The following is a 26,025-nucleotide window of genomic DNA, read 5'->3' on the forward strand; positions in this document are numbered from 1 at the left end:
CAGGATCTTCTTACCATTGTTCAGTATCGATTCGTATCGGCCTGGCGATACATATCGTATAGGCAGAAAATCGATACGCTTTACATGAATTGACTAATTTTTAATAAAATGGCTTTACTACGTGTTATGTTCTGATTGAGTTTTCAGTTTTTTTTTTCCGATTCAAAACGGATTCACTTAAATATCGGTATAGACCGATTCACCTGAATAGTTGGCCAAACGATACAGGGCCGATACCGATACTGACAACACTGCTCCGTACGGTGTTGAGAGAGAGAGAGAGAGAGAGAGTGTGTGTGACACCAACAACAATAAATAGTAACAAAATAGAGAGAGAGAGGGTTTAAAAACTGTCTTAACTCCCCACATTTACACGACAATCTGCTCCCACTTTTCGTTATACTCTCTCTCTCTCTATCTCTCCAAACCGGCGTGAAAACTACTTCCGAATTTCAAAAGGTGCTCCCTTCTCGTTCCCAGGTACCTAAATCTTCTCCATTTCCCTCCCTTTTCTTCTTGAAGCCCCCGATCCGTTGTCCACCACCAGAAAATTTCCCGAGGGAAAACCGTTTGGTTTTCCATTTTCTGGGAATTTCCGGTGATGGGTGTCGATGAGAACGTCTTGGTTGGTGTTTTTTGGGTTATTGCAAGAGTCCCCTCGATTTGTTTTCTTCAAAATGGACGATGGGTGCTCATTTTTTTGGGTTGGATTTAGGGGAGTTTGAGATGGTGGTTCAGATTTTTTGGTTCGTTTCTTCTTTGTTTTTTCTTCCTTTTAATGCGTCTTTCTTTTGTTGGTAACTTGGTATTTCGTGCTTCTATGGAGGGTGGGTCGTTTTCTGTAGTAACGAGGTCTTATTGCTGTGGCGGTCTCGACTGGGTCTTAAGCGTGACGATAGTGCTTTGATCTATATGGTCTGTTCTTTGTTTGTTTTGGATTTTTAGATACGCCGTCTAGTCTAAATTTTCATTTTCTTAGCCATGGTCGTGAGGGACGAACGCGGTTGGTTGGCGTCGGCGTGAAATTGTTGGAAGCGAGAAGCGTTGATTTCCATCGCACTTCAGCTGGGGAATGGTGTTCTAGTGCCCTTGTTTGGTGGTAGTATATGAATATGGAGGTCATTAAACCCGAGGTATGTGCGTGTGCAAGCTCCAACTGTTTGTCTTTGTTCTTGTTCATTATGTAATTGCGGTAATGCAGTATAATTTGATTGTTAATGTTGATGATGGTACTACTATTTCATGATTGATATTCTTGGGTGTATATTACACTGGCGTAATTGTGTTCTCTCAAGAAGTTTATGGTTGTTAAAAACTAACGCAGATGTGTTCATGAGTATGCATATTTTATGAATTATGAAACATTTACAGGGCGACAAATTTCATTAGTCAATCATAGCAAGGTGTTTTACTATTATCTGTTCTTGTTGGTGTATGTGCTGATTTTTATTATCATTGGCCATGTGGTAGTTTGTGTTTAGGATTTCATCAAATGCGGTTTATAAATTGAGAAATGGTTTTCCGACTATGATTTTTGGCAGTCCATGAAATCGTTTATCTGGCTCCAAACAGCAGATGGATCAATCCAGCAAGTTGAGGAAGAGGTCGCTATGTTTTGCCCCATGATATGCCGAGAAATAATCCAAACAGGTATGGGGTCAGGCAAAACCTTCGCAATCACACTCCCTCCTCAGGTCAATCCTGCCATCTTGAGCTTGATACTTGATTATTGCCGCTTCCATCAGGTTCCTGGACGCTCAAACAAGGTCTGAACTGCCTGATGTTTCTGTGTCTCTCTGCGTTGTCTTTCATATCGGGCTTGCGTGTCCATTTCCAGTGAGCTTTCTGCCTATGCATATGCTTGTGAAACTTGATCCTGAAGGTTATCTTTTATTCTTTTTAGGAATGGAAATCATTTGATGAGAAATTCATACGCATGGACACAAAGAGGTTATGTGAGCTAACATCTGCAGCTGACAGCCTTCAATTGAAACCGTTGGTTGACTTGACCAGCCATGCACTATCTCGAATGATTGAAGGGAAGACACCAGAGGAGATAAGAGAGATGTTTCATTTACCAGATGATCTCACAGAGGTGGCTGTTTTGTTGAAGAATGTACTAAATCCATTCTTATTGTGTGTTGCCATTCGTCTTATCAGATAGATATGTTTTCAGGAGGAAAAGCTGGAGCCTTTGAAAAATACAGCTGATGATCCACGCATTCGACTATTAAATAGGCTATATGCAAGAAAGAGGAAAGAACTTAAGGAGAAAGAAAAATTGAAGGCGAGTTGGTCCAACTTGCATCTGTGACTTTTTAGTCTGCCTGTAAAAAATCTTAAGTGGATCTTTGATAAACATTTTTGTGGTGCTTGGTTTTTTAAACATTACATTTGTTTAACACTTGTATGTAGTCAATAATAGAGAAGCTTATTTCATGTGATGCTTCTCGTTGGTTTAAAGAGTTTATCACTGTTCTCTGTTCATATATTTATTGCATTGTGTGGATGGGAAGATGAACAACTTTTTTGTGAAATATCTTGACATGCTTCTGATTGTTCTGTTCAAAAGCATATTGTTATTAAAAGCCATATACTTATGTGTTTACTTCCTAATGCATTTTGATTTAGACACTGGGAATAAATGAGTTTCTGTGTTTTGTAGAATGTTGAAGTTGAGGAATATGTGGATGAAAGATCATTAGATGACCTTCTATCTTTTATTAATGGAGGAGATGGAGGTATGCACCATTTGTTTTTATGTTTTTTTTTGTGCCCTTTTTTACTGGGTATATTATGCTGTTGTTGGTTTATTGGATGCCATCTTTTTAAGGTTGATCGTTATTTATTTGTTAACACTTATTTATGAATGCCTACAATCACAATTGGTATTTTGAAATCATTAGTGCATTACCTGGCTTTCACGTTGGAAGGCACATTCATTTTGTTATTTAATTTCAACTATTTATAAATCTGATGTACAAAGAAACCTTAAATCATAGAAAGTATCAAGTATTATTGTGGAACAAATATAAGATAATTACTGATATTATCAAAATATTGTGGCATTTCTTTTATTTTGCTTAAGTTTCTATGCACCTATTTACCTTCAGATTTTTCCTTCTAAGATCCTTCGGAGATATATGTCACACTCCAGACATCTGGGAGACCTATTTTTAGTTTAACTAGAACTTTCTTTTTCGTCTTTTGGGTGCAGGATCCTTCATGGACATTGTTGTGCAATGAATGCTGGATTTTGCTACTCTATAGGAACTTATGGAATGGTTGTTACTGTAGTCACCTCTAGAAATACTAGAATATACCTATCCATGCTGATGATATGTAATTGTAGAACCCATTATAAATCAGGGTATATGTGGTATGAGTTTCAATTATTGTGTCATTTCTCCTCTTTTCCTTGGTTCTATTTACTCTTTCCTCAAATGGGCTTCCCTTGTAAAACCTATTCAAAATGTTATCTTCACTTTTATGTAGTAGGTATTGCCTTATTCACATTCAATTGAATCCATGATCTTGATATATATTGTACTATACCTGATTTCTGTACAATATGTACCAACTCCCCATGTGCATATGTATGCATATATGTGTGTATGTATGTTTGTTCATGTTTATGATATGTGTGCTCAGATTCTTTCTCTTAATACCTTTGCACTTGGTTTTGTAAGTTGATCCGTGAACTGGATATAGTACAAAGCATCTTAGGACGTTTAATTCACCACATTTTTTTTATATCTTTTTCTTGAAACTTGAAAGGGACTACCTAATCATGAAGCTAGGTTAGGAGATCTAATACTTGGTATTGGATTCTAGTAAAAGTAAAAATGTCGCCTTTTTTTTTAAGTATGTTCCCCCGTCCTTGTTCTCGGCGTAATAAGGGGGGTGGAACAGTGAAACAGTACATCGTTTAAGTAAATTGCGTAAGCAGTAGCCTGTGTACGTAACAGTGCATCGGCAAAGTAAATAACATAATTTTAAATGGACAATGACTCTCTTTATTGTCGAGCATGCGAAGCTCTGTTTATAGCAAAAAAAGTAAACACACACCGATTTTGAAATAAAAAAGATTGACTCTGACACTAGGCTTTTAGAAAAAGTCTTATAAAAAGACAAAGACATTATGGTAGAGTATGCATTCCATAACTTAAGGCACGTACGTAGCTTCACACGAGGGTCTCTCTATGATGCCTTTCTATATAGGCTGAGAGGTATTGGTTGTAAAACTCAACACCTTTTGAGGAAAAGACCAACGCCCTACCCATTACGGTAACAATGACTTTTTGATTTTTTTTCCAACATATTATATATATACTTTTATCCAAGCCTTATCTAGCCTACCAAGCCTTATCGAGCTCAGTAGGCTGATCAAGCTCGGCTCGTTTGCTCGTCCGGGCCTCAAAGCCATGTACAAGCTTGGCTCATTTAAAGTGCGGACGAGCTTCGGGCCAAGCTCGAGCTGGCTCGGTTCGTTGTGCATCCCTAGCTGCTGGTGGTAGTCAAAGAAGAGAAAAAAGGTGGTGGTGGCAGCAATAAGAAATGAGAAAAGTTATGAGTGGTGCTGGTGGTTGTGGGGAAATGGAGGTGACGGCAGCAAAAAAAGGAAAGGTTAGAAGGTTAGGAGTGGCGGTGGTGGTAGTGCAGGGAGCGAAAAAATTTAAGTGCTTTCGTAACATTTTGGAAAACTTAGGTGCTTTTTTTATTATTGCCAAAAAGTTGGTGTGTTTTTGAAATTTTCCCTAATTTTCTTATTGTTGTGTGTATCAATTTCTGTTCACTTCTTTTCCAAACATTGTGAAGTTTGCATGACCATATTTTGACTGCATGACATGTAAAATATATAATCTGATTTTAACATGTCAATTTTTTATCATATCTCATGTAATTCATCTCTTGGTTTGTTGATAGAATTCGTAATGTCCTTGAGGTGGTTGCTGCTGGAATTAGCTTCACACAACCATTCTTAGGTCCTTCAAATTTCCATTAAGCACATTTTTTGCTACATTTGAAACTCCATCCATAATGAATTCATTCAATTTTCCATTAGTCTATTCCATCCATAAAGAATTTGTTCCCGATTTTGTTTTTTGGTTCATGACCATATCTTATGGCAAACCCAGATTCTGAGGCAGTCCGAGCTGTGAAACAAAAAAAGAAAAATCGGAGAAGGAAAGAACTGCCAAAAGCTCATACTTCCAGCAATGGGAAGGAAAACCACAAGGTTGTTCATTTATTGGTCTTCTGTTGAAAGGGTTGTCATTCATACTAGATTTCTGTCTGGTCATTGCTAATGATTGACTTTATTATTGATCTATGTGCACCAGGAAACTGAATCTCTTTCTACTGAAAACAATAATAATGAAGTTGATGATGGTCTCTTGGTGCCCACTCATGTGGTAAACCTAGAAGATGCTTGTGATGATAAGTTCTCACCAAAGATGGACTTTGATGATGATATTGATGACGGCCTGGACCCAATAATGAAGGAAAAACTTGACCGGTGAGTTGAATTTTAGGTGAGGTATTATGTCATTCGTGTCAATTCTATTTCCTGTGCTGTCCTTCATTGTTTTCTTTTACTTCAAGGCTCTGTTTTGGAGCACTGCATCGGAGCTTCCAGAGCTGCATTGTGGAATCCACGGCTCCCAAATTTGTTTGGGACCAGTGAAATAATCAAAACATGAAATAAGGTGGGTTTTGGCAACACCAACACCCACCTTATTTCCTCAAATCAACATCATCCTCAGGAGGAGGTTTTTGCCGAAACCAATGCATCTCTGGTATTTCTTCCGATGCATCCAGCGGCCCTATTGAGGAGACACTGAATCTGAATCTGATTAAAATGGACGTCAAAATGAGCTTAATAGTGGGCTAAAACAGATAACTTTCTTAGTGGCGGTGGGTTTGGTCATTGGTGAAGCCGGTGGTGATGGTGGGTGGGCTTGGAGGTGGGTCTGCTTTAGCAAGCGGTTGAGGAGGAGATCATGGTGGGCTTAGGCAGTGGGTCTGCCACTGTCCTAGTGTTAAAATATGTATATATATATATATATATACATATACTTATATATATACATTCATATATATATATATATATAAGTATATATATACATATATGTATATATATACATATATGTATATATATACAATTTCCTTTTTAGTGAAATACCCGATAGGGGTATTCTTGTAAAACCACAATGTATTTTTACTTTTTTACTTTTTTACTTTTTCTCTTTTTCTTTTTACTTTTTTCTTTTTCTTTTTTTCCCCTTTTTGTAAGACCACAAGGGCCCCACACTTGTAGTCGTTGGGGCCCCAACGGTCAGATTTCTGACCGTTGGGGCTCCCAACGACTATAAGGGAGCCCCTTGTGGTCCCTTCTTTGAGTCTCCCTCCTCTATAAATAGAGGAGGTATTCTCCTCTTGTAAGCATTGGGTTTTCACCCTTCTCTTCCTTTCTTCAATCAATCCAACTTATGACTTTAAGTCATTTTCTGCTTTTGAGAGTTTTGTGTGTGCACTTTTAGTGTTTGTGTTCTTGGCTCTTGAGGTCACTCTTAAAGAGTGCTTTTTACTCCATTGGAGCTTCCGCCTCTTTTCATTACATGGTATCAGAGCTCGATTGGTGATTGGGCTTCTCTTTATTATCTTGGAACGTGTGCCTCTCAAATTTTAAGAAGAAAGGAAGGATTTGGTGCCGATGGAACGTGATTCTAAAGTTGAGCTTTCTTTTAAACTAAATGGGTCCAACTATCTCATGTGGGCCTCCGCGATGAAAAATCATCTAAGAGGTAAGAAACTTTGGGGTTTTGTTATGGGAACTACTCCCGAACCCTCTCTTGTTCTCACTAAAATCGAAAATGAGATTGAAAAGCTTTAGATGGCGATGAGCGCATCAAAGCTATCAATGACCATCAATCCAAAATTGAGGATTGGGAAAGTAATCATGCCAAAATTTTGGCATGGTTTATGTGTTAAAATGTAAACTGCAATATATATATATTATTTAATATTATTATATTTTCTTTTATTATTTTCTTTTTCTATTTTTTTTATTTTCTTTTTTTAGCATCTAGTTCAATAGAAACTAGATATTTTGATCCAGTCAAGTTCCTGTTGGAACTTGACTGTGCAAGTAGCTGTTGGACTTTAGTCCAACAGCTATAATAAATGTTGTTGGACTATAGTCCAACAACTATAATAATAAATGCTGTTGGACTGTAGTCCAACAGCTATATTAAGAGACATTGGAATCCAACGTCTCTTTTTGGAGAGCTCAAAATGAGCTCTCCTCTCTCTCCCATTTTTTTGTATATATAGGGGTGAACCCCTTCAATGTAAATAACCATGCTTCTTAAGCATTTTGTTCATGAATAAAGTATTATTTATTTTTCAAGTGTTCTTCCCTTTATACCCTTTCAAGGGTCATGCTTGTAGTGTCTCCAATAGACACTTGTTTGTGAGTTATTTGTGCATTTGTTGAAGACCACCATTTTATTACATGGTATCAGAGCTACGAAATCCTTAGATCTTGAAGTGCTTCCGCCTCGATTTCCGTGCCACATTTACAAAAGGTGTTTCATCACCTTGTTCTTGGCTCAAGAAGATTTGTTTGAAGAAAGGCGAACATGTGCTACAAAAAAATTTGGTTTTGTATCCTCTCTTATTCCTTTGTCTACTCTTTTTCTTTTCTTTTTATTTTTCTCTCTCTCTCCTCCTATTTATTCCTCTCTTACCCTTGTAAAAGATGGATGACAATGATAAGATCACCATCATTCCTATGAAGCTAAATGATACTAACTATGTAATGTGGGCTTCGATTATGAAGCACCACATTTGGGGAAAAGGTTTATGGGGTATAGTGGATGGTTCCGATTTGGAACCTAAACTATCTCTTACCAAGAAAGAGGGTGATAAAGAGGTTCCTCTAACGGAAGAAGAGAAGAGTAAGGCGTTAGCCACTTATGAAAAGAAATGGAAAGAATGGAGGATAGGGCATGCAAAAATTATGTCATGGCTCATCAATAGCATAGACATTAAAAAATGCTCTAGTCTAGCTAAGTTTGAGCATGCCGATAAGGCTTGGGAATACCTCAAAAACATGTATTCCCTTAAAGATATTGCACATGTATGCAATTTACAAGATAAAGTCCGGACAATGACTCAAAAAGATAAAACTATTCGAGAATATTATAATGAGTTGTCCGAACTTTGGGAAGAGTTGGCTCTTCTTGAGCCCAAATGGCATTGTGCCGAAGACATCGAGCTTCGCTAAAAGCAACTCGATATGAAACATTTCTATCAATTTGTGAATGGTCTAAGGCCGGAGTTTGAATCCACCAAATCGGCCCTTTTACATCGTGGAAAAATTCCTTCTATTGTTGATACTATAGAAGAGCTCACTATGGAGGAAAATAGACTTAGAAAAAGTACTCCAAAAGTTGATGATGACTCCGTTTTAGCTGTATCTAGACCGGGGAATCATACTCGTACTTACAAGCCGCCTCATTTTGGAAGGCAAAACGGCGACTTTGATAAAAGAAAAGTTATTTGTCATCATTGTCATGAACCGGGGCACTATAGGCCTCAATGTCCAAAGTTAAAAAGAAGAGAAGAAAAAAGAGTTGCATCTGTTGAATCTGAGTCAAAAGATCAAGATGCACCTGTGTCTATGGCTCAACTGATGGAAATCCTTCAACCTCTTCTCAAAGGGGTATCCTCCTCAACCGAAGCCTCAACTGGAGCGGCAGTTGCATCTTTCTCCGGTCCAGGTAACTTTCCTTAGCTTTTAGATTCTGGTGCTTCTTTTCATATGACCCCAAATGTTAATAGTCTATCTGAATGTCTTAAAAATAACTCAAGTGTGTCAAAGGTTTTTACAGCCGATGGCACATCTCTCGAAGTAAAAGGAATAGGATGTTTTGAAAATCTTCAAAAATCCAAAAGATTTTTTATCCCAGAAGTTAGATATATCCCTAAACTTAATTTGAATCTCTTATCTGTCTCGCAAATATCTGATTATGGATGTAATATCTCCTTCTCTTCTCATGGTTGTTGGGTACAGGATCGCCAGTCAGGGAAGCTGATTGGGGAAGGCCATAGAGAAGGAAGACTTTATTACATGGACTTTTTGGAATTACCCAAGAATGCATTTTGTTATAATATTCAGAAATTAGAATTGGATTTATGGCACAAAAGGCTTGGCCATCCTCATATGTCTAAAATTCAATATTTTCCAAGTTTGGAAAAATTTTGTAATTCTGAAAATTTTTCTTGTAAAGACTGCATTCTTGGCAAAATGAAAAGATTACAATTTCTTAGTAGAACTTTTGTTTCCTCACGACCACTTGAGTCAATAGATTCGGATGTTTGGGGCCCCGCACCAGTTATTTCCAAAGGTGGTTATACATATTATGTCATTTTTGTTGATGACTTTTCTAGACATACTTGGATTTATTTTCTTAAACATAAATCTGATGTCTTTGCTAACTTCCAAATATTTCATAAAATGGTTAAAAATAAGTTTCAAAATGATATTTCTGTTTTTCGCATTGATTCAGGGGGAGAATTTATGTCCAACGAATTCAAAGACTATCTCAATTTACATGGTATTACACATCAAAGATCATGTCCACAAACTCCACAACAAAATGGCCTAGCCGAATGCAAACATCGGCACATTATGGAAACTACTAGGACATTGCTAATTGCAAATCAAGTTCCAAAAAGTTTTTGGGCTGAAGAGGTCCTAACTGCCACCTACCTCATTAATAGGATGTCATCTTCCTCATTAAAGAATACAACTCCAATAGAAAAGCTTGTTAATTTAACTCCAGATTATTCTAGATTAAGAGTCTTTGGATGCAAATGTTTTGTTTTCACCAACAGAAATGATAAACTCTCTCCTCGTGCAATCCCATGTGCCTTTTTAGGATATGCTGATAATAAAAAAGGCTACAGGTGTTTCGATTTTCAAAATGACAAATTATATGTGTCAAGAAATGTATCTTTTTTGGAAAAGGAAAGCTTCTTTGAATTTGAAAAATCCAAGGATGTCACTGAATACTCGTTTTTAATTTATCCAACTTCAAAATCCAATGAATGTGATGTTGGATGTGACCTTGACAATGATCAAAGTCCTATTGTTGTTGAAAATGATGATAATGAAGAGCAAATCCATAGGGATGTTAGTCTACAATATTCAAGACGTAGAGAGCAAAATCTTTCATGTGCATTACAAAAATACTCTGAAGTCTCACCTAGAAGAACGTCTAGAATCTCTAAACCTCCAGAAAAATTTGTGTCTTATGAATCTTTTTCACCCACGTATAGGGCCGCCATTACATTAATACAATCATATGTTGCACCATCATCCTATTCTCAAGCAAAAAATCATATAGAATGGATAGAAGCCATGAAAATAGAATTGGATGCACTAGAAAAGGCCAATACTTGGACGATACAAGATATTCCTCCAGGTAAGAAACCTATAGGTTGTAGGTGGGTATACAAAGTCAAAACCAAAAGTGATGGGACCCTGGAAAAATATAAGGCCCGTTTAGTAGCAAAAAGATATGCCCAAGAGTATGACATCGATTATGAAGAAACATTTGCTCCTATGGCCCGTATGACCACTGTTAGAACTTTAATAGCCTTGGCCTCCATCAGAACATGGCCTATCTTTCAATTAGATGTCAAAAATGCTTTCCTGAATGGGAATCTCGTTGAAGAAGTATACATGGAAGCCCCACCTGGTATTAGTATCCCTAAGGGTAAAGCTCTTCGTCTAGAAAAAGCTCTTTATGGTCTTAAACAGGCTATAAAAGCCTGGTATGACCGATTTAGTCATGTTATGCTTGATATTGGTTTTCAACCTTGTTTAACTGACACTGCTTTGTTTGTTAAGAAATCTGATGCAGGCATTATTATTCTTCTTCTCTATGTGGACGATATGATCATCACCGGAGGCGACAAACAGGGAGTTCACAATCACATAATATAAGCTGATGCAGCTGCATTTACCAATGGATCCAGGTAATCAAGTGCATGGCATGCACCCGTACATGTAGACAGCAGGTAATCTAGCATCTATGCATGCACACAATCACATAATATAGTTCACCTTTGAAATACATTTGTTATTACTTTGAAAAGCTTCAACTTGCATTAACAAGAACCACACTCACCCCCTCATACTGGCTCCATGGTGGATTCGTTGTGGCCATCTCCAACACAGTACATCCAAGGCTCCATACATCCACAGCAAGATTACAACCATTTGAATTTCTAATAACCTGGTCAGTTAATCAAATCAGACAACAAAACCACTGGCAGGTCACATGCAAGCAGAAAAAGACTATGAAATTAATGGCCTGACCTCAGGGGCCATCCAGTACGGACTCCCCTTGAATGACAATGGTAATGAATGGCCAGTAATCTGTCAAGGTTAAATGACAATGTATCAGTAGACAAAAACACAATAAGCTTGGTAAACAGCTTCAGGAACTTTGAAAGCAACTTTTAAAGGTAAAATAGAATCATAAAAAATTGTGAATCATCAATACAATGTTAAGTATGGTTCCTGATATGGGCTCTGTATTGATGTTAAGTATGGTTCACAGACATCAATGGGTTGCAGAACTTCCACCAACACCGAATGGTAATGTCTTTTCTGTTAAAATGTAAACTGTAATATATATATATATATTATATTTTCTTTTATTATTTTCTTTTTCTATTTTTCTTTATTTTCTTTTTTAGCATCTAGTTCAATAGAAACTAGATATTTGATCCAGTCAATTGGAACTTGACTGTGCAAATAGCGGTTGGCAGCTATAATAAATGTTGTTGGACTATAGTCCAACAGCTATAATAATAAATGTTGTTGGACCGTAGTCCAACAGCTATATTAAGAGACGTTTGACTTCCAACGTCTCTTTTGGAGAGCTCAAAATGAGCTCTCCTCTCTCTTCCACTTTTTTGTATATATAGGGGTGAACCCCTTCAATGTAAACTACTATGCTTCTTAAGCATTTTGTTCATGAATAAAGTATTATTTATTTTTAAGTGTTCTTCCTTTTATACCCTTTTAAGGGTCATGCTTGTAGTGTCTCCAATAGACACTTGTTTGTGAGTTATTCGTGGATTTGTTGAAGACCACCATTTCATTACATGGTATCAGAACTACGAAATCCTTAGATCTTGAAGTGCTTCTGCCTCGATTTCCGTGCCACATTTACAAACGGTGTTTTATCACCTTGTTCTTGGCTCAAGAAGATTTGTTTGAAGAAAGGCGAACTTGTGCTACAAAAAAATTTGGTTTTGTATCCTCTCTTATTCCTTTGTCTACTCTTTTTCTTTTCTTTTTATTTTTCTCTCTCTCTCCTCCTATTTTTTTCCTCTCTTACCCTTGTAAAAGATGGATGACAATGATAAGATCACCATCATTCTTATGAAGCTAAATGATACTAACTATGTAATGTGGGTTTCGATTATGAAGCACCACATTTGGGGAAAAGGTTTATGGGGTATAGTGGATGGTTCCGATTTGGAACCTAAACTATCTCTTACCAAGAAAGAGGGTGATAAAGAGGTTCCTCTAACGGAAGAAGAGAAGAGTAAGGCGTTAGCCACTTATGAAAAGAAATGGAAAGAATGGAGGATAGGGCATGCAAAAATTATGTCATGGCTCATCAATAGCATAAACATTAAAAAATGCTCTAGTCTAGCTAAGTTTGAGCATGCCGATAAGGCTTGGGAATACCTCAAAAACATGTATTCCCTTAAAGATATTGCACATGTATGCAATTTACAAGATAAAGTTCGGACAATGACTCAAAAAGATAAAACTATTCGAGAATATTATAATGAGTTGTCCGAACTTTGGGAAGAGTTGACTCTTCTTGATCCCAAATGGCATTGTGCCGAAGATATCGAGCTTCGCCAAAAGCAACTCGATATGGAACATTTCTATCAATTTGTGAATGGTCTAAGGCCGGAGTTTGAATCCACCAAATCGGCCCTTTTGCATCGTGGAAAAATTCCTTCTATTGTTGATACTATAGAAGAGCTCACTATGGAGGAAAATAGACTTAAAAAAAATACTCCAAAAGTTGATGATGACTCCGTTTTAGCTGTATCTAGACCGGGGAATCATACTCGTACTTACAAGCCGCCTCATTTTGGAAGGCAAAACTGCGACTTTGATAAAAGAAAAGTTATTTATCATCATTGTCATGAACCGGGGCACTATAAGCCTCAATGTCCAAAGTTAAAAAGAAGAGAAGAAAAAAGAGTTTCATCTGTTGAATCCGAGTCAAAAGATCAAGATGCACCTGTGTCTATGGCTCAACTGATGGAAATCCTTCAACCTCTTCTCAAAGGGGTATCCTCCTCAACCGAAGCCTCAACTGGAGCGGCAGTTGCATCTTTCTCCGGTCCAGGTAACTTTCCTTAGCTTTTAGATTCTGGTGCTTCTTTTCATATGACCCCAAATGTTAATAGTCTCTCCGAATGTCTTAAAAATAACTGAAGTGTGTCAAAGGTTTTTACAGCCGATGGCACATCTCTTGAAGTAAAAGGAATAGGATGTTTTGAAAATCTTCAAAAATCCAAAAGATTTTTTATCCCAGAAGTTAGATATATCCCTAAACTTAATTTGAATCTCTTATCTGTCTCGCAAATATCTGATTATGGATGTAATATCTCCTTCTCTTCTCATGGTTGTTGGGTACAGGATCGCCAGTCAGGGAAGCTGATTGGGGAAGGCCATAGAGAAGGAGGACTTTATTACATGGACTTTTTGGAATTACCCAAGAATGCATTTTGTTATAATATTCAGAAATTAGAATTGGATTTATGGCACAAAAGGCTTGGCCATCCTCGTATATCTAAAATTCAATTTTCCAAGTTTGGAAAAATTTTGTAATTCTGAAAATTTTTCTTGTAAAGACTGCATTCTTGGCAAAATGAAAAGGTGACCATTTCTTAGTAGAACTTTTGTTTCCTCACGACCACTTGAGTTAATACATTCGGATGTTTGGGGCCCCGTACCAGTTATTTCCAAAGGTGGTTATACATATTATGTCATTTTTGTTGATGACTTTTCTAGACATACTTGGATTTATTTTCTTAAACATAAATCTGATGTCTTTGCTAACTTCCAAATATTTTATAAAATGGTTAAAAATAAGTTTCAAAATGATATTTCTATTTTTCGCACTGATTCAAGGAGAGAATTTATGTCCAACAAATTCAAAGACTATATCAATTTACATGGTATTACACATCAAAGATCATGTCCACAAACTCCACAACAAAATGGCCTAGCCGAACGCAAACATCGACACATTATGGAAACTACTACGACATTGCTAATTGCAAATCAAGTTCCAAAAAGTTTTTGGGCTGAAGCGGTCCTAACTGCCACCTACCTCTTTAATAGGATGTCATCTTCCTCATTAAAGAATACAACTCCAATAGAAAAGCTTGTTAATTTAACTCCAGATTATTCTAGATTAAGAGTCTTTGGATGCAAATGTTTTGTTTTCACCAACAGAAATGACAAACTCTCTCCTCGTGCAATCATACGTGCCTTTTTAGGATATGCTGATAATAAAAAAGGCTACAGGTGTTTCGATTTTCAAAATGACAAATTATATGTGTCAAGAAATGTATCTTTTTTGGAAAAAGAAAGCTTCTTTGAATTTGAAAAATCCAAGGATGTCACTGAATACTCGTTTTTAATTGATCCAACTTCAAAATCCAATGAATGTGATGTTGGATGTGACCTTGACAATGATCAAAGTCCTATTGTTGTTGAAAATGATGATAATGAAGAGCAAATTCATAGGGATGTTAGTCTACAATATTCAAGACGTAGAGAGCAAAATCTTTCATGTGCATTACAAAAATACTCTGAAGTCTCACCTAGAAGAACGTCTAGAATCTCTAAACCTCCAAAAAAATTGTGTCTTATGAATCTTTTTCACCCACGTATAGGGCCGCCATTACATTAATACAATCATATGTTGAACCATCATCCTATTCTCAAGCCAAAAATCATATAGAATGGATAGAAGCCATGAAAATAGAATTGGATGCATTAGAAAAGGCCAATACTTGGACGATATAAGATATCCCTCCGGGTAAGAAGCCTATAGGTTGTAGGTGGGTATACAAAGTCAAAACCAAAAGTGATGGGACCCTGGAAAGATATAAGGCCCGTTTAGTAGCAAAATGATATGCCCAAGAGTATGACATCGATTATGAAGAAACATTTGCTCCTGTGACCCGTATGACCACTGTTAGAACTTTAATAGCCTTGGCCTCCATCAGAACATGGCCTATCTTTCAATTAGATGTCAAAAATGCTTTCCTGAATGGGAATCTCGTTGAAGAAGTATACATGAAAGCCCCACCTGGTATTAGTATCCCTAAGGGTAAAGCTCTTCGTCTAGAAAAAGCTCTTTATGGTCTTAAACAGGCTCCAAAAGTCTGGTATGACCGATTTAGTCATGTTATGTTTGATATTGGTTTTCAACCTTGTTTAACTGACACTGCTTTGTTTGTTAAGAAATCTGATGCAGGCATCATTATTCTTTTTCTCTATGTAGACGATATGATCATCACCGGAGGCGACAAACAGGGAGTTGCAAATATCAAATCTCTTCTTAAAACTCACTTTGAAATGACTGACTTAGGTTTATTAAGATATTTTTTAGGCATTGAAGTTGCTTATTCCCCTCGAGGGTATTTGATATCTTAATATAAATTTGCTCTTGATATCGTTTCCAGGTCTGGAATTACAGATGATAAGAAAGTAGACACTCCAGAAGTTGTCAATGTTAAAATGAAAATTGATGATGGAGAACTTCTTGATGATCCTTGTAACGCCCCAAAATTTCGACTTGTGATTTCGAAAACCTTATCGAAAAACCCTTTCAAAGATTTAAAGTTTAATATTTAAAAACAACAGCGGAAGGCATTTAGAAAGGAACACAAGTCAACAATCCTGGGTACGTTAGGTGAAAAACCATCATTCACATGTACAACATCTTAAAGAAATTTAAGAAATAAGGCAATCGATTAAAATCTGCAGTTTATTACAAAATGAGCCTTTTATTCCAAAGTTCAATAAATCTAAGAAAAACTCCAAAAAGTCCCAGAGTCAAGCCGCCAGCAGAAAGAAAATGAATCTTGATCACGTTTACACCACGCCATCGGCCGCCAGTGAAATCCTACTCCTCACCTGCTAATGAAATGGGTCAGTTTCATAACAAACTAGTAGGTGCACGAACAGATAAGTAGAATGAAAATAAAACAGAACATTCATGAGATCAGCAATTATGATATTTAAGCAATTAAAGCAGTTGTAGTCTATTCTAGCAAATGTAATAAGTGCAAAGAGAAACAGTGTAAGTCTCAGTCCTCTATATCTATTCCTGAATATATTCTTTAAGTTCTGATATTAACTGGCCTGTGGGTACGCACAGACGCGAAACGTAGAAACAGCCGAGACCGATCCGGGGGTTTATTATGTCAGGTGTTTTCATTAACCCGGATGGCTGACTGAGTCCGCTCCTAAGGGGACGGTCAGTGACCAAGAGAGTAAATCCTCAAAGGCATTCGTGGCCCATGGATGCATCCAACTTCTGCAGAAGTGCCTGGGAGTTACCACCTAGGATAATTTATGGTAATCCCAATTCCCCTAACTCCGATGACTGGGGAAACCGAGTCTTTTGCCCGTGGGGTGGTTGTTAACAACCTGTCCATCAGAGTCTTTGTACCATCCATCCTCTCCCTTGATGAACCATGAAGATCGAATGGGTACGACGGGGTTTTCTTAACCGCCGCCCCATCCTACATGCTCTGGTCTATTAGACCCACTCGAGCATCTTGCCTGTGAAGGCGAAAGGTCACCATTTATGTGATCTCAGCATTGTGCCAATTGCACGCATCGAGGTTGCTACAACCTCATCCCCCAACCATCGTAACCCACATGGGACGTACTTGTCCAAAAGTACGGTTGTACCTCCCTAGAGATACGACTACGATGAGAGGGCAACATAAAATGTTCTATGATACTTTTGGTTCATGCATGTATTGCCTTATGAGCAAATGGGCCTGTGGAGGCCGGTATTATCTCATTGATATCAATAAAGAGTTGCTTGATCACTTCGAGGTACTCAATGACCCCTAGTACTATTTGTATCATACCTGTCTTCAGTTCTAATGATAGTAATTTGTGGGTTTCTCGATAGATAACCCATCACAAAGTTTTGTAAAAATCTGTATTATACTTGGCATGCTCGAATACTAAGAAACAAGAAGTCTCATACAAGATTCATCAGGCAATAACCAATAATGCATCTATAGTAACTTATAACAGTGAGCAAGGCGGAAATACAATAATAAGATCTTTCTAGCAAGGAGTCTACTCGTAGAGCTCACAATAAGCATGTAATTTCAAAACAAATACGGGAGCGGGAACACCATACAGACAATCACCAGTTAAGAAATTCTACGAGTAAGAATGCATGTCAAATAAACTATTCTATCACAGAATCCTTATAATTTATTTCATTCACACAAACCCTTCGTGCGACTTTCCCCTACCTCGGGATGTCGTGCAGCTGCGTGCGTCTACGCGTGTAGATGATACGAGGCTCGGGCCGCGGAGCCAGAGCGGGGGTCCGATACGAAGTCTGCAACAGTGCTACGTTAATTATCATGCGGAGCAAAAGAAAGACAAACCTGCCTATAGGAAAAGAGAGGCAACAGAGGTGTGCCCCTGCTGGCCGAAAACAGACAAGCGGCGGGGGAACAAGCCCCTGCCTAAACATAGCGTAGCGGCAGGGGCCAACCCCTGCCGACAGCCACCAAGTGGCAGGGGCTGAGCCCCTGCCAACGGCGCACAGTGGCAGGGGCTGAGCCCCTGCCGACAGCAATGGATGGCAGGGGGCCAGCCCCTGCCGGAAACAATGGATGGCAGGGGGCCAGCCCCTGCCGGAAGCATAAGGATGGCAGGGGGCCAACCCCTGCCAGAAGCACAAGGATGGCAGGGGCCAGCCCCCTGCCGAAAGCACAGGTCGGCAGGGGCCAACCCCTGCCGTCAGCACGAAGTGGCAGGGGCTGAGCCCCTGCCGACAACACAGGTCGGCAAGGGCCACCCCTGCCGACAGCACCAGACGGCAGGGGGCCCAGCCCCTGCCGAAAGCACAGGTCGGCAGGGGCCAACCCCTGCCGACAGCACGAAGTGGCAGGAAAAAGGGGTGCCGCAGGGGCCACCGGTCCCCTGCCGGCACTCCGGCGAATCGCAGAGGGAGACGGGGACGACAGGGGCCGCGTAGGCCACCTGTCGGGGCCCTGGCGACACAGAGAGGCGGTGGGAGGCCGCGGCAGTGGCTGTGAACCACCTGCCGGCCTCCCGGCCTCCCGGCGAGGTGACAGGGAGGGGGGTCGCAGGGGCCTCAGGTCCCCTGCCGGCACTCCGGCGATCCCCAGCGAGAGAAGGGGACGACAGGGGCTGCGTAAGCCACCTATCGGGGCCCCGATGGTACAGGGAGGCAGTGGGAGGCCTGCGGCAGCGGCTGTGAGCCTGCCGGCCTCTCGGCGAGGTGACAAGGAGGGGGGTGAGGAAGAAAAGAGGGAGGAGAAGAGAAGAACGGCGTACCTGGGGGGGGGGGGGGGTGGTTCCCGGCGTCGGCGGCGGGCGCAGCAGGGAAGGAGACCGGCGCGGGGGAGGAAGCTCGAGAGGGGAGGCGTGCCTCCCCTCGCCCTCCTACGATGCTCTTAAAGAGCTAGGGGGACGATAAATGGGGAAACCCCGATGGGTTTCCCTTATCGGGTCACAGGCGGGGTGGAGGGTGCGGCGCACAGGGGAAAGGGTTTTAACAAAACCCTTTCTCCTGTGTCGAGTTATTAAAACCCTAAAAAAAAAAGGGTCCCGGGTCGGGTCCAAAACAATTTTTTTTTTTTTTTTTAAATGCGGGTTTTACAATCCTACTCCTTATAGACATCTTGTTGGAGCTCTTTCTTATCTTTCCATTACTAGGCCAGATATAACTCATGCGGTTCATACAGTCAGTCAGTTTCAGCATGCTCCCACCTCCGTGCACATGAGAGCGATTTTGCGTATTATTAGATACTTAAAATCCTCTCTTTCACGAGGACTCTTCTTGTCTGCTTCATCTTCATTAAATTTAATTGCATATACTGATGCTGACTGGGGAGGTGATCCCAATAATAGACACTCAACTACTGGTTTTTGTGTGTTCCTAGGTGAAACCTTAATTTCGTGGAGGTGCAAGAAGCAGCATAAAGTCTCTCTTTCCTCCACCGAAGCTGAATACAGAGCCATGGCAACCACCACTATGGAGGTTGTTTGGCTTAGACGATTGCTAGCGGATATGGGAGCTAAAGCAATGCAAGCTTCAAAGATGTGCTGTGACAACAAAAGTGCGATCTACATTGCAAGCAACCGGACATTCCATGAGCGCACTAAACACATTGAGATGGACTGTCAGTATGTCAGAGAGGAATACTTACATGGAACTATTGATCTGCCATATGTTACATCAGAATATCAATTAGCAGACTTCTTCACCAAGCCTCTCGCTGCTCCCAGATTTCACTTTCTCTTAGACAAACTTTCGCTCATTGTACCGTAAGTTTGAAGGGGAGTGTTAAAATGTAAACTGCAATATATATATATATATATTATTTAATATTATTATATTTTCTTTTATTATTTTCTTTTTCTATTTTTTTTATTTTCTTTTTTTAGCATCTAGTTCAATAGAAACTAGATATTTTGATCCAGTCAAGTTCCTGTTGGAACTTGACTGTGCAAGTAGCTGTTGGACTTTTGTCCAACAGCTATAATAAATGCTGTTGGACTGTAGTCCAACAGCTATATTAAGAGATGTTGGAATCCGTCTCTTTTTGGAGAGCTCAAAATGAGCTCTCCTCTCTCTCCCATTTTTTTGTATATATAGGGGTGAACCCCTTCAATGTAAATAACCATGCTTCTTAAGCATTTTGTTCATGAATAAAGTATTATTTATTTTTCAAGTGTTCTTCCCTTTATACCCTTTCAAGGGTCATGCTTGTAGTGTCTCCAATAGACACTTGTTTGTGAGTTATTTGTGCATTTGTTGAAGACCACCATTTTATTACATTATGAACAATGTTGACCTTAAAAATTGTGCTAATATTGTCAAATTTAGAAGGGCCAATGAGGCATGGTTTTTCCTTAAGGGTATGTATACCCAAAAGGATCTTGCTCGACAATTTTTTTGTCAAGAAAAAATCCGTTCCACCAAACAAATGGATATGAGTGTTCGAGACTATTTTAGCTCTCTAACCCCTCTTTGGGATGAACTTGCTCTTTTTGAGCCTAATTGGGTGGCTCCGAAAGATATTGAATTAAGAAGGGAACAAATTGAAAAGCAGCACTTCTTTCAATTTCTTCATGGTCTTCGCCCGGAATTTGAACAAGTTAGGGCATCTCTTCTGCATAGAAGCAAAGCCCTACCTATTGAAGATGCCCTCGTCGAAATATGCCAAGAGGAAACTCGACTTGGCTTAAGCATTATAAATGATGAAGTTTTGGCTGTTACTAGGCCCGGATCAAATGTTAAAGTCTATAGACCTCCTCACTTTAACAAAAATAGTAATGGGCCTAGAAAGGGAATAATATGCCATTATTGTAATGAACCGGGACACATTAGACCAGTTTGTCCCAAACTTAAAGGAAAAGTAGCCGCGGTTGGAGAAAATTCTCCAAAGAAGGAAGAAGAAAATGCCAAAGAGGGAGATATCAAAGAGACTCTTAATCATATCTCCGAAGTTCTCCAACATCTTCTCAAGACTTCTTCCTCAACATCCGGAGCCGCCATCGCCTATTCTTCATCACCTCCAGGTATGTGGATACTAGACTCCGATGCTTCTTTTCATATGACATCTCATAAAAACTCTCTTTCAAATGTTTTTTCCGAACCCATATCCTCTTATGTTTCAACAGCCGATGGAACATCATTGAAAATTGAAAGTATTGGAACGCTTGATTTTAAAAATTCTCAAAATTTTTTCGTTCCTAAAGTAAGAATCGTTCCAAAAATTAATTTAAATCTTTTTTCCGTTTCTCAAATCACCGATCATGGATGTCAAGTCTCTTTCTCACCTAAAGATTGCACCGTGCAGGATCTCCAGTCAGGGAAGCTGATTGGGCAAGGCCATAGAAGGGGTGATCTCTATTTTATGGACTTTTTGACTCTTCCATCTAAATCATCTTGCAATCTTGTAAAAGACAAAAGTATTGGAATTTGGCATGAGAGACTTGGTCATCCAAATTTTGTAAAAATGTCTCTTTTTCCGTTTTTGAACAATACTTGTAAAGACAATCACATGACTTGTAAAGATTGCATTTTTGGGAAATCTAAAGCTACTCCATTTCCTCAAAGAAATTACTTTACCACTCGGCCATTTGAACTTGTTCATTCCGATGTGTGGGGACCTTCTCCTATTTTGTCTAAAGGAGAATTTTCGTATTATGTGGTCTTTATTGATGACTTCACTCGATTCACGTGGATTTACTTCCTAAGTCGCAAATCCGAAGTTTTCTCCTTCTTTAAAGAATTTCATGCAATGGTTAAAAATCAATTTTTGGAAAATCTATCTATTCTTAGGTCCGATTCGGGAGGCGAATATATGTCCAATGATTTTCAAAGCTATTTAAAAGAAAATGGAATTCGTCATCAACGTTCTTGCCCCAACACTCCGCAACAAAATGGTCTTGCGGAAAGAAAGCATAGACACATAATAGAAACGACAAGAACGTTATTAATTTCAAAAAATATCCCAAAATCCTTTTGGGCCGAAACGGTTCTAACCTCAACGTATCTTATCAATAGAACCCCTTCATCCTCTTTGAAAAATCTTTCTCCATTTGAAAAACTTTACAATATGTCTCCCGATTATAAAAGACTAAGGATTTTTGGATGTAAATGCTTTGTTCTAACTCACAAAAATGATAAACTTTCTCCTAGGGCTATTGAATGTATTTTCTTGGGATATGGCGAAAAACAAAAAGGTTATAGATGTTTTGACATACTAAAAAACAAACTTTATATCTCAAAAGATGTCACATTCCTAGAAGAAGAAAATGATTTTTAGCACCAACCAAATGAAAATATTGATTATTCCTTTTTATTTGACTTATTGCCTCATGAAAACATCATAGATGATTATATTGATCCTAGTGAACCCCTTGGTGAAAATCATTTTGAACATCCAAATGATGATCAAAACTTAGAAGAAAATGTTTCAAGACAAATACAAGTCTACTCTAGAAGGAATGAAAGAAATCCTCCTTGTGCCCTTGAAAATTTTTCTCAAAGTGAGTCAATCGAAGAGACCTCTCAAAGAAAATCAAATCGGATTTCCAAAATACCCAATAGATTTGTTTCTTATGATTCTTTTTCTCCTAACTTTAGAGCATGCCTACTTGCTCTTCACTCCTTTCATGAACCATCTCATTACAATGATGCTAAACAATATGTTCATTGGAATGAAGTTATGGACCTAGAAGTCAATGCTCTTAAAAGGGCGCAAACTTGGGAAATCGTTGATCCTCCCAATGGCAAGAAACCCATTGGATGTAGATGAGTTTTTAAAGTTAAAACTTAGAGTGATGGTTCATTGGAAAGATATAAGGCTAGGTTGGTAGCCAAAGGATATGCCCAAGAGTATGGGGTAGATTATGATAAAACTTTTGCCCCAGTTGCTCGAATGACTAGTGTTCGAGCTCTTATTGCTATAGCTTCTATTAAAAAATGGCCAATCTTTCAACTTGATGTCAAAAATGTCTTTTTGAATGGTAATTTAAATGAAAAAGTTTATATGGAACCTCCTCCAGGTATGAATTTAAATGGAAAAATTTTGAAATTAAAAAAGGCTTTATATGGACTTAAGCAAGCTCCCAAAGCTTGGTATGATAGGTTTAGTAATGTATTAATCAATTTAGGATTTTTCTCCTGCTATACTGACACTGCACTTTTTGTTAAAAGGACAGGTGACTCCATTATTATGCTTTTACTGTATGTTGATGATATGATCATCACTGAGAATGACAAAAAGGGAGTAAATGATGTAAAGTCTATGCTAAAAGAGACTTTTGATATGTCTGATCTTGAATATTTGAGATATTTTTTAGGGATTGAAGTAGCTTATTCCCCGTGAGGATACATCCTATCTCAAATGAAATTAGCTGCAGAAATTTGTACCAAATCAGGAATATCTGATGAAAAGAAAGTTGAGACTACCGAAGTTATTAATGCGAAACTAAGACTTGGAGATGGTGTTCTTCTTGAGGATCCAACCCCCTACCGTCAATTAATCAGATCTCTCACCTATCTATCCATCACACGTCCAGATATAGCTCATGCGATTCATGCAGCAAGCCAGTTTCAGCATGCACCTACTTCGGTTCATATGGCGGCCGTAATGAGAATTGTGCGATATATCAAAAATACTATATCCAAGGGACTCTTCTTATCCTCTTCCTCATCCCTTGACTTAACTGTTTTTACTGATGCTGACTGGGGAGGAAATCCCAATGATCGTATCTCAATAACGGGTCTTTGTATTTTTTTAGGTGAATCCCTCATTTCGTGGAGATGCAAGAAGCAGCAGAAGGTTTCACTGTCATCCACTGAAGCTGAATATTGGGCCATGGCAATGACAACTATGGAAATCGTATGACTCATGAGTCTCCTTGGTGACATGGGCGTCCACATTTCCACTCCCACCAAGCTCTGCTGTGATAACAAAAGTGCGATATACATTGCCAACAATCACACCTTTCATGAGCGAACCAAGCATATCGAAATGGATTGCCATTATGTTCGAGACGAATATGTCAGAGGGACTATCTCATTACCATATGTTACTTCAGAGTATCAACTAGCTGACTTCTTCACCAAGGCGCTCCCAACTCCACGATTTATGTTTCTTCTTAGCAAACTTTCGGTCATCTCCCCGTAAAGTTTGAGGGGGCGTGTTAAAATATGTATATATATATATACATATACTTATATATATATACATTCGTATATATATAAGTATACAACAACAACTACGCCTTCATCCCAAAACAATTGGGGTCAGCGATATTAATTAGTTAAAAGAGAATCGTTTACGGTGGTTTGGACATATTCGGCGAAGGCCTAATGATGCTCCAGTTAGAAGGTTGGAGAAATGGGAAAATATATTAGTTAAAAGAGGTCGGGGTAGGCCTAGGAAGACTTGGATGGAGATGATAGGAAAGGATATGAATGCTTTGAACCTCACCGAGGACATGGCATTGGATAGAAATGATTGGAGGAAAAGGATTCATGTGGAAGACCCAAAATGAATTTCTTTTTTGGTTCATATATACATATATGTATATATATACAGTTTCCTTTTTAGTGAAATACCCGATAGGGGTATTCTTGTAAAACCACAATGTATTTTTTCTTTTTTACTTTTTTACTTTTTCTCTTTTTCTTTTTCTTTTTTTTTTCCCTTTTTGTAAGACCACAAGGGCCCCACACTTGTAGTCGTTGGGGCCCCAACGGTCAGATTTCTGACCGTTGGGGCTCCCAACGACTACAAGGGAGCCCCTTGTGGTCCCTTCTTTGAGTCTCCCTCATCTATAAATAGAGGAGGTATTCTCCTCTTGTAAGCATTGGGTTGTCACCCTTCTCTTCCTTTCTTCAATCAATCCAACTTATGACTTTTAGTCATTTTCTACTTTTGAGAGTTTTGTGTGTGCACTTTTAGTGTTTGTGTTCTTGGCTCTTGAGGTCACTCTTAAAGAGTGCTTTTTACTCCATTGGAGCTTCTGCCTCTTTTCATTACACCTAGGTGGTGGGCTTGGGGGTTCTTGTGGTGGGTTGGGTGGAGATTCTGGTGGTGGGCTTGGAGGTGGTCTAGGTGGTGGATTTAGATGGTGGTTTAGGACCTAAGAGATGGCTCTGGTGGAGGCTTAAATGGTGGGTTTGGAGGCAGTCATGACAGGAGCTTGGTTGGTGGGCTTGATGTGAGACGGTGGCGGGCTTGGAGGCGTTGTTGTTGTTGGTGAATGGTGATGGTCTTGCAGGTAGCAGGTGGTAACAAGTAGGATCATAGTCAACCACACAGTATAAAATTCTGAACCTATTAAGTTAAGTCTGTCTAGCTAATCTGGGTTGGACTCAACAGATCCAAGTATTTGACAGACTTCTGTCTGGTTTGGAAGTTTGTTACAAACTAGATCTGATCCTAATCCAAATCCAATATTTTAAAGATAAAGATTTTATCAGTTCTGGCTTTTGTTATTAGAACCAGGACCCAGATCTGGTCATGTGCAAGCTGGGACCAATCAGTTTCAAACCCGGTTCCAACACCTCATAGTTGGGTTGAGTTACAGATGCAAATTCAGCTCATGTGAGCCTGTTAACAGCCCTAGTTATTGCCAAGTCCGACATTACCTTTGATTCCAAAAAAACCACACTAGTTTGGGAGGCAACAGCAGCCTCCTGAAATGCCAAATCTACCAAAAAACCAAGGCATGCTCCCAATCTGTTCATGGAGCTAGCAACTCCAAGAATCTTCAATACCTTGTTTTGGCAAAAAATGGAAACACCGTTTCCAGCTCAATGCAAGGCTCCCAGCCTAATTTTCATCCCTAAAATGTGCTTGTTGACAATTATTATTCTGTGACCTCCATTTTTAGTAATATGTATGTTGTAGACTATTAAATATTAACACAGTGTGCTTGCAGATTGTCTGCAGTACCATCTGCCTTGTGCAATTAAGCTGGTTCTGTTTTATTGCATTATGATCATTTATCAGCCGTAATATTATTTCAGGTAGCTGGGTTAGATAGTCTGGTGTGTTTGTGAAGTTAAGTAATATTATTTCAGTAATGTTGTGGCTTTTGATATGATAGTGTTGGTTCTGTAAGTAAATGCATCTTGAATTTCA

The 26,025-nt window shown here is 39.0% G+C and overlaps 1 protein-coding gene across 5 annotated transcripts in view; it reads left to right on the forward strand.

Annotated features, from left to right (window-relative positions):
* The first annotated feature begins 345 nt into the window (after nucleotides 1-345).
* LOC149818947 (SKP1-like protein 21) overlaps nucleotides 346-26,025 on the forward strand; it is a 79,105-nt gene continuing 53,425 nt past the window's right edge. Inside the window, exons 1-8 of one of the 5 annotated variants that reach the window (XM_089984083.1) lie at nucleotides 346-480; nucleotides 946-1,133; nucleotides 1,542-1,766; nucleotides 1,904-2,095; nucleotides 2,177-2,287; nucleotides 2,666-2,741; nucleotides 5,139-5,242; nucleotides 5,343-5,518. In XM_089984083.1, coding sequence (XP_089840209.1) covers nucleotides 1,107-1,133; nucleotides 1,542-1,766; nucleotides 1,904-2,095; nucleotides 2,177-2,287; nucleotides 2,666-2,741; nucleotides 5,139-5,242; nucleotides 5,343-5,518 — 911 coding nt within the window. In that variant the 5' untranslated portion in view covers nucleotides 346-480; nucleotides 946-1,106. The remainder of the gene's footprint in view (nucleotides 481-945; nucleotides 1,134-1,541; nucleotides 1,767-1,903; nucleotides 2,096-2,176; nucleotides 2,288-2,665; nucleotides 2,742-5,138; nucleotides 5,243-5,342; nucleotides 5,519-26,025) is intronic. The other 4 variants (XM_089984084.1, XM_089984086.1, XM_089984087.1 and 1 more) reach the window with 4 other exon arrangements.

Source organism: Nuphar pumila, chromosome 13, assembly GCF_984573655.1.
Source record: "Nuphar pumila chromosome 13, dmNupPumi1.hap1.1, whole genome shotgun sequence".
Taxonomy (NCBI): Eukaryota; Viridiplantae; Streptophyta; class Magnoliopsida; order Nymphaeales; family Nymphaeaceae; genus Nuphar; species Nuphar pumila.